This window comes from Leptodactylus fuscus, chromosome 8 (genome assembly GCF_031893055.1).
Source record: "Leptodactylus fuscus isolate aLepFus1 chromosome 8, aLepFus1.hap2, whole genome shotgun sequence".
Lineage (NCBI taxonomy): Eukaryota > Metazoa > Chordata > Amphibia > Anura > Leptodactylidae > Leptodactylus > Leptodactylus fuscus.
The window spans coordinates 17,044,351-17,053,405 of NC_134272.1; the positions used below are offsets into that span (position 1 = coordinate 17,044,351).

General features: G+C 40.8%; 1 protein-coding gene across 1 annotated transcript; it reads right to left on the reverse strand.

The window, feature by feature from the left end:
- Nucleotides 1–2,587: 2,587 nt before the first annotated feature.
- LOC142217121 (olfactory receptor 2B6-like) lies at nucleotides 2,588–3,340 on the reverse strand. The gene has a single exon (XM_075285312.1). It carries the CDS (start codon nucleotides 3,338–3,340, stop codon nucleotides 2,588–2,590), a length of 753 nt encoding a protein of 250 aa, XP_075141413.1.
- Between the last annotated feature and the right edge of the window lie 5,715 nt (nucleotides 3,341–9,055).

A 9,055-nucleotide genomic window follows, 5' to 3' on the forward strand; every position in this document is an offset into this window, starting at 1 on the left:
TCCCCTATATGAGGAGTTCCGTTGCTTGTCAGCCCCTCCCTTCCCCCCTGAGAGCAGGCAGCTGCATCACTTGACAAATGAGCAGATAATCCCAAGGGCCAGTGTCAACAATGAAGTGAATAAATTAAGATAGCAGTTTTGATAAACCAATGTATTTAGGAAAAGTCTTATAGCCTCATAAACTAGCAGTATAGATAGGATCCTTGTTATGGGACAACCCCTTTATATAGAACTATAAAAATTTGGTGTCCCCAGAATGGTACCGACCTATAGAATACAGGTGACATTTAATTTTGGCTGCATAGTGAATGCCAATAAGAAAGTTGCACAAACAGAGTTTTTCTCCAATTCCACTCCATTCATTCTGAATTTTTTCCAGCTTCCCAATACATCTTACAGAAAAAAAATTGTAGTACCAATAAATAGTCATGGTTGTTATAACTTTATTCAGTAGGTCAGAGCAAATTCATTGATACCCAATTTATAGTTTTAATAACGTTGCATTACTTAAAGAAACAAACAGATAGCATTTTTTTTTCTGTTTTTTTTGTGATGGTCGTAACTTTTTTAAAATGTTTCATTAACAAAGCTTTGTTACTTTTTTTTGTTTCATACATTGTAGTTTAAGTCTTATTAAAATTATTCTTATTTTTATTATTCTGGGGTCCATCTGATACTTGGTAATTCTTTGATCTCCTCTATGGTAGGTTTAATACCAAGAAATAAGCTATATTTCTGAAAAATATTTTAGGTTTTTAGACCATATCAACTGATGTACGATGCCTCTTTTGGAGTAACCTTAACATCCTATCTGTCTGGATAGAAAAAAAATTGTGTCCTTCCATCTTCTCAATTATGGGCGCTTCTCCCTGGCTGACAGAGCTAAGAGGGTCCTAGTCCTAGTAGCCAAGAAAGTATATCTAATAGAACTTCAGGACACAAGGGCAAGGCAGCAAGGTACTACTGAAAAAAATTGTTTAGGTGATTTTTTAGGAAGTTGGAGATGTGTGATAGGTAATATTTGCATGTAACTGTATAGTGGGCTCCAGAACAGCCCTAGTGCCAGACCATGGAAAGTTCCTGCATTTATGGCCATATCCATTGGCAATTGAACAAGAGAAAAGACTTTCACCACTAAGATGAATAGAGGAAAACTTTAAAATTCTACCAAATTTTTAATTATTGATATTTTCTAAAATATAAATATACATGACAAATAAATCACTGCTGTCTTATTTGATCTTCAGTAACCTATGACAAGCTTTCATGATTTCACTGCTCCGTAGACTGTATATGAGCGGGTTGACCATGGGCACCACTGTGATATAGAACACTGAAACAATCTGCTTGATGATCATTGTTTGGTCGGACAATGACATCATGTAGGCCACTGAGCCAGCAGAGTAATAAGTTACCATGACCATGAGGTGGGACAAGCAGGTGGAAAAGGTTTTTCTCCTTCCATCCTTTGACTTAATACGTAAAATCACCCGGATTATTCTTACATAGGACAAAATGTTGCAAAAAAGAGGGCAAACTCCAATGAAGACAATCTCAGCATTGACTAGGTTATAAAACTCTTGGGAACTACCACAAGATACATGAAATACATCTAGGGCATCACAGAAGAAATTCTGAATACTTTGAACCTTATTGAATGGCAATTTAAGGAGTACAAGTAAAAATAGTGAAGAATTTAGAAAGGCGGTGATCCAGATGGCGACCACGATCAGGATACAGATTTTCTTGTTCAAGATTTGGTGGTAGGTCAAAGGGTGACAAATGGCAACGTAACGGTCAAATCCCATTACAAAGAAAAGTATTGGCTCAGCACTGGCATAAATATAGAAGAAATACATCTGGGTGAAGCACTGGGTGTAGGTTACCAGGTCATTCCCAGATAATAATACATGGAGAAGTTTAGGGATTACGACTGTGGTGTAGCAGATATCTATGGTGGATAGGTTAGAGAAGAACAGATACATTGGGGTGTGAAGATGAACATCGAGACATATCACTGCAATAAAAACCGAATTCAAAATGATTCCTATCAAGTAAATAGTCAAAAAAATCCCAAAAATTATTGGCTTATCATTGGTTTTTGAGGAGAATGGCAGAATGTGGAATGTTATATGTGTGTGGTTTTCCATGAGAATTTGACAAAAATCTGCAAGAAAAAAATTTCACAGATTAAATTGCTCTATAAAGAGAGTGACTCAATTGAAATTAATTAAAATGTGATTCAGTTGTAGATTTTTTTTTTTTTTTAAGGCCAATGGACATGCACAGTCGGCACTTTTTTAAAAAAATGTAGATTGTGAACCTCACATAGAGCCCACAATTTACATTTTTTCCCTATCAGTATGTCTTTGGAATATGGGATGGAAATCCATGCAAACATGGGGAGAACATACAAACTCCTTGCAGATGTTTTTTTGCCCTTGGCAGGATTTGAACACCAGGACTCCCGCACTGCAAGGCTGCAGTGCTAACCACTGAGCCACCATGTGGCCTCTGCTCTACAAAAAGTTGACCTGAAAGGAACTTCTTGATCGTGACTTCCTATGAAGAATGCACCACTGATGTCTTATTTGATCTTTAATAGCCTATTAAAAGCACTAATAATTTCATAGTTGCGTAGACTATATATGAGCGGGTTGATCATTGGCACTACCATGGTATAAAACACTGATATGATCTGATTGGCGATCACTGTGTGGTCAGAGAATGGCATCATGTAGGCCAGTCCACCTGCAGAATAATAAATTATCATGACAATGAGGTGGGACAAGCAGGTGGAGAAGGTTTTTCTTCGTCCTTCCTTCGACTTAATGTGTAAAATCACCCGGATTATTCTTACATAGGACAACAAGTTGCAAAATAGCGGTAAAATTCCAAGCAACACAATCTCTACATAGATTAGGACATAAAACTCTTGGGAGCTTCCACTAGATGCACGTAGTATGTCTTTGGCATCACAGAAGAAATTCTGAATACTAACAACCTCATTGAATGGCAATTTAAGGAGAGAATGTAAAAATAAGAAGGAATTTAGAAAGGCGGAGATCCAGATGGCAACCACGATCAGGATACAAACATTCTTATTCAAGATTTGGTGGTAGGTCAAAGGTTGACAAATGGCAACGTAACGGTCAAATCCCATTACAAACAGAAGTAATGGCTCAACACAAGCAGATAAAAAGAAGAAGTAAATCTGGGCGAAGCACTGGGTGAAGGATACCAGGTCATTCCCAGATGATAATATATAGAGAAGTTTAGGGACAATGACTGTGGTGTAGAAGCTATCTATGGTGGATAGGTTACAGAAGAACAGGTACATTGGGGTGTGAAGGTGAACATCGAGATATATCACTGCAATAACAGCCGAATTAAAACTGATTCCGATCAAGTAAATGGCTAAAAATATCCCAAAAATGAGCAGCCTAAGATCAGCTTTTGAGGAGAATGGCAGAATGCGGAATGTTATATACGTGTGGTTGGCCATGCAATTTGGACTGAATTCTGCAAGGAGGACACAACATGTCAGAGAAGAGAATAACTCACATCAACCATTATTTCTACCTTATACCCATTTAAAAATTTTATTTGTGAAGGTCAATGGTATATTCCATGGTCCTAGTGTAGCTCACAAAACTCTACAGAATCAAAGGATATACCCTATAGGGTCAATGCTTGTTTTTCCAACGTATAACCCTTTATGACAAGTCTATCACGACAAGTCTATCAGCCATACGAAGATCTGTTTAAGGGGGGCGGAGCTCCCGCTCTAAGACCTGGCTAAACACCTCTTAGACGGATCTTTTTTAGCCTGAAATGGTCAAAATAGGTAGGGGAACCGACAGTGCTCCTACCCAGCACCAGAAACCTGCTCAACTAGCGGACCAACACAAGCGGCAGATGAAGAAAACCCCTCCGGGACTCCCGGCCTTACCCTCCAAGATGGCGACGGCGAGTACTGAGGGAGCGCTCTCCATAGACATAGATGCTTCCCGGATTGACCAGCTTTCGGAGGTATCTAAGACTTTTTTCAAAACTGCACTTTCTGAGGCAATAGCGCCTGTAATGGCTGAACTAGCCGAATTAAAAGCAAGTATGCTTAAAATTGGGAATAGAGTCGATGCCCTAGAAGAAGCCCAGAGAGAACACAAAGCTACACAAGATGGCTTCTCTAAAGATTTAGCACAGCATGCCGACCACCTTAATCGCACATATCTGATGCTGGAAGATCTTGAAAATAGAAATCGCAGACGTAATATACGAATTAAGGGTCTTCCAGAATGTTGTGGTCCAGATACTTTACGCCAAGTAGTTAACTCTATCTTCAGTAACCTACTCGGGGGTGAAGGAGGTGAAATTCAGATGGAACGTGTGCATAGGGCCTTAAGGCCAAAACCCCCTGACTCAGACCCTCCTCGAGACGTCATATGCGGCCTCCTTTCCTCCATAGACACTACCAAAATTTTACGAGCTGCCAGAGATAAAGCAGGTTTAACCTATGAAGGGACAGATATTCAATTTTACCAAGATCTTGCCCCATCCACATTACAAAAACGCAGAACTCTGAAACCTCTACTTGATATCTTAAGGGCCAACCGCATACCTTACGCCTGGCTCTTTCCGTTTGGCCTATCGATCCAGAAGAATGGCCGCCGTATTCAAATACATACGCCACAAGACCTGGACGCAGCTTGGCATCTCCTGGACATTCCTCCCGTCCACATCCCTTCCTGGCTCCCAGTGACGGTAGATACCGACCCGACCTCCCCGAACCCGCGGAATATCACTCCAAAGAGACTTGCTCGATACAAATCTCCACGAAACAGGAGACCGATGAGACAACTTGAATATACCCCGAACTCTCACCGCGAGTATTAAGGTTTTTCAGATCTATGTTTATAATGCTTTAGACTCTGCACTCCCTGATCACACTGCCCTTGGTGTTGTGATGTGGGGGCTTATGGTCTAAATTCCTGCCCCCCCCATTATGACTCTGATGGTAAGAGATCTTACTTTACACCGCTAACAAGACATGTATGCTTCATTAATGTTTTCTGCAATGTTCATATACCACTGGAGATACGCCTCCATTTTGATCTGTTCTCACACTTTACCTTTCTCTAATACTTATTTGTATTGATATTTTATGAGTTTTTGTAGGCGCTGTTTCTATAATTGTGTATTTGAAGATCACACTCCCCTTGGTTATGTGTTTGGGAGGCTTGGACATTAGTTCCACCTCCCTCACCATTCCTGAGAGATCGGTCCCTATCCTTTTCCCCCTCCCCTCCCCCCCCCCCCCGTTTCTTAAGGCCTACTCTGCTATTTTTATACGTTATTGACATGACCATCAACGTACTCTTAATTTAGTAATGATCCAAATATTTCTTGTCCTATAAGACAGATATTTCTATTTAGCTACCTGAGGTGTTGGCTAGAGTCCAGACCCGATCAGGAACTTCTCCGTTACCCCACCTCTCTATTGGTTTTGTGGCTCCTCGTGGCATTGCAGGTTACTGCCACTGAGCCTTTAATAGTTTCCTTGTCGTTTCTCTCATTGAGAATTCACCCCCACCTGGTTATCCCTAACCCCTGATTCTATACTCTTCCCATCTTACTAACTCATAAACTTCCTGTTACCCCTACCCCTGTATTTCCTACACCCCCCCACCCCACACCAAGGTCATACTATTCCATTCTTTCCTTGCTACCAAGCTGTATATTAGATTCTCATCCTGCTTACACGGTAAGCAGTTGAAATGTCCGATTTAATATGCACATCCTTTAATGTCAAAGGAATGAACACTCCTAACAAACGTCATCATATTCTGCATCTACTACATAAGATGCGAACTGGAATAGCATTTATACAAGAAACCCATTTCAAGAGTTCTAAAATCCCTGCTCTCCCGGCTAAACAATTTGACCAATGGTATCATTCTACCAACCCTACTTCGAAATCAGGGGGAGTCTCAATTTTAATACATAAATCTATACCCTTTATTCTCCAGAAGCAATACCAGGATTCTACTGGGAGGGCTCTATTTGTAACTGGCACTATAGCCTCAGTTAAATATACGTTAGCAAACCTATACGCTCCAAATAGAAACCAAGTCACCTGGTTAATTGAAACACTTCAACTCCTCAGATCGTTTGCTGAAGGTCTTATTGTTATTGGAGGTGATCTTAACATTGCTTTTAATCCCTTCCTAGACACCACTTCTTCTAACATACCTCATTCGCAGAAATCACTTGCTAGACTTGCTTCGGAATTGAGAGAACTCGCTCTTATTGATACCTGGCGAACCCTGCACCCGAATTCGAAGGACTATTCCTTTTATTCAACAACTGGTAAGACTTACCATAGATTGGACTATATTTTATTCTCCACCTCTCTTATTGACAATTTACAAGATTCCAAAATTGACGTAATATCAATTTCAGATCACGCACCAGTCACAACAGTGTTCAAGCTTAGACAATTGCCGGTGAAAATTTGGAACTGGAGGCTTAATGAATCCTTACTAGACTCAGACTTACATACCAAATCTCTACAAACTCACCTTGAAGAATATTTCGAGATAAATCAGACTCCGGACATGTGCCCAACGATAGTGTGGGAGGCACACAAATCCTTTATTAGAGGTCATTTCATAGCGCTAGGTACCAAAGTAGGAAAGGAGAGACAGAAACAGATAGACGAACTCATGAAGAACATTGCCAAATTGGAAAGAGCGCAAAAACGCTCACATGCAGCTGAAACACAGACAGAACTTATCTCTCTCAGACAAAAGCTAGTCACAATACTGGAAGCTAAAGCAGCGAAAAAGTACTTGAGATATCAGCATTTATTATATGCCCATGGCAATAAGGGCAGCCGTTTAATGACCAACATGATCAAAAAGGCTAAAGCTAAATCTTATATCAATAGAATACAACTAGCATCTGGCACCACAGTTTCTGACACTAAAAGTATTGCTTCGGCCTTTGTTGATTACTACTCAAATCTTTACAATATCCCCCAAGACACTGATGGAACCATTGAATGTGTCAAACAATTTCTGGACAAACTCTCCTTGCCCACGGTCCCAAAAACGTTAGAAGCAACTCTTGTCGCCCCAGTCAACCTGTCCGAACTAAAAGAGATTATAAACAGCTTTCACCCAGGGAAGAGCCCAGGGCCAGATGGCCTTTCCCTACTTTATTACAAAAAATTTATTGATGTCCTTGCCCCGCAATTAGCGAACATGTGTAATGCTTTATTAGAAGGAGCCCATTTACCTAGACAGGCGCTAGAGGCCCATATCTCTATCATCCCCAAAGAAGGGAAAAATCCGCTACAGTGCTCGAGTTACCGCCCAATATCCTTGTTAAATGTTGACATAAAAATATGGGCTAAACTCTTGGCCAGACGAATTGGCCAAATAATTCCAACCCTTATACATCACGAGCAATCTGGCTTCATTCCAGAACGTGAAGGGAGGGATAATACTGCCAAACTTCTACCTATCCTGGCTCATATTAAACGTACCAAACAAAAGTTGGTTTTCCTTTGCATCGACGACGAAAAGGCGTTCGACCATCTTAATTGGAACTTCCTGAGAGCAACTTTAGAAAAATTCCAGTTCCCTGCACACCTTATTCATGCAATATTCACCCTCTACTCCTCCCCACATGCCTCCATTAAAGTTAACGGCACATTCTCTCCCACCTTTAATATAAGTAATGGTACACGCCAGGGCTGCCCCCTCTCCCCATCCTTATTCGTGCTAGCACTTGAACCCTTCCTCCAGGCTGTAAGAACCCACCCTCGAATTCATGGAATAACCATTAATGACCAGACAATTCATGCCACTGCCTTCGCAGACGATATCCTCTTCACGCTGACCAACCCTAACGTCAGTCTACCAGAATTAATCTCCTTGATAGAAACCTACGGCCACCTGTCCAATTACAAAATTAATTATGACAAATCAGAGATTCTCCCAATAAACTTGAACAACAAAGACATCTCTCACCTGAAACAATCCACCCCTTTCGCCTGGGCCTCCACCCACATAAAATACCTTGGGATCTTTCTCACGAAAGACACAAACGATATTTACAACCTTAACTTCCCACCCCTTTTAAAAAGCATAAAATCCCTCCTAATATCTTACGCCTCCTTACCCATCTCATGGCTTGGGAGGAAAAACTTGATACTTTCTTATGTACTTCCCAAATTACTCTATAGAATGACAATGCTCCCTGTCTATCTTCCTCCACAATTCTTTAAATCCATCCGTACTATATTCTCTAAATTTATTTGGAGAAATGGAAGACCTAGGATAGCATGGACCCAATTAACTCGACATAAGCAACTTGGAGGTATTGGCTTACCAGACCTCAAAAACTACTACAAAGCAATTCAACTTGCCTGGTGGATTAAGCTTACCTCAACCTACTCCAGACCTGGCAGGCTTATCCCACCACTTACGAAACTGGCATTATGGTCACCTACATTGCCAACCTTCCGACCTTTGTTACGTGACCCAATCCTCAAAGGATGTGCGACTATATGGCAAGACATGGCGGAGGAACTAGCTCCTTTCCCCTCTCCCCTAATGCCAGCAAGTCTGCCTCCCCATCTCATTAATCTCAAACACCCACCACCAAGATATATCTGGTCTCCTTTAGATGGTCTAACACTGAGAGATATCTCTCTTCCAGACACTCCCAAACAACCTAAAGATATAATGGAACTTGCACCTGCTCTTGACTCTAACCCGCTTCACCTACATCACCTTCAATTTTGTCTAACGAAATTTTGGAACTAAACTGTGGTCAGACGCCAACTCACCGACTTTGAAAAACACTGTTTAACTGTCAACACCAAGAAATTGTTCAGTACATCAGTTCTCAAGAAATTTATTATGCCTCTAGATGTAGAAAAAACTAAAGCTTTAGCTGCCTGGGAAAAAGAACTACAATATTCTTTCACTGAACCAGAAATCGCTAACATACTGAGATACAGTCACGGACTCTCTACTTGTATTAG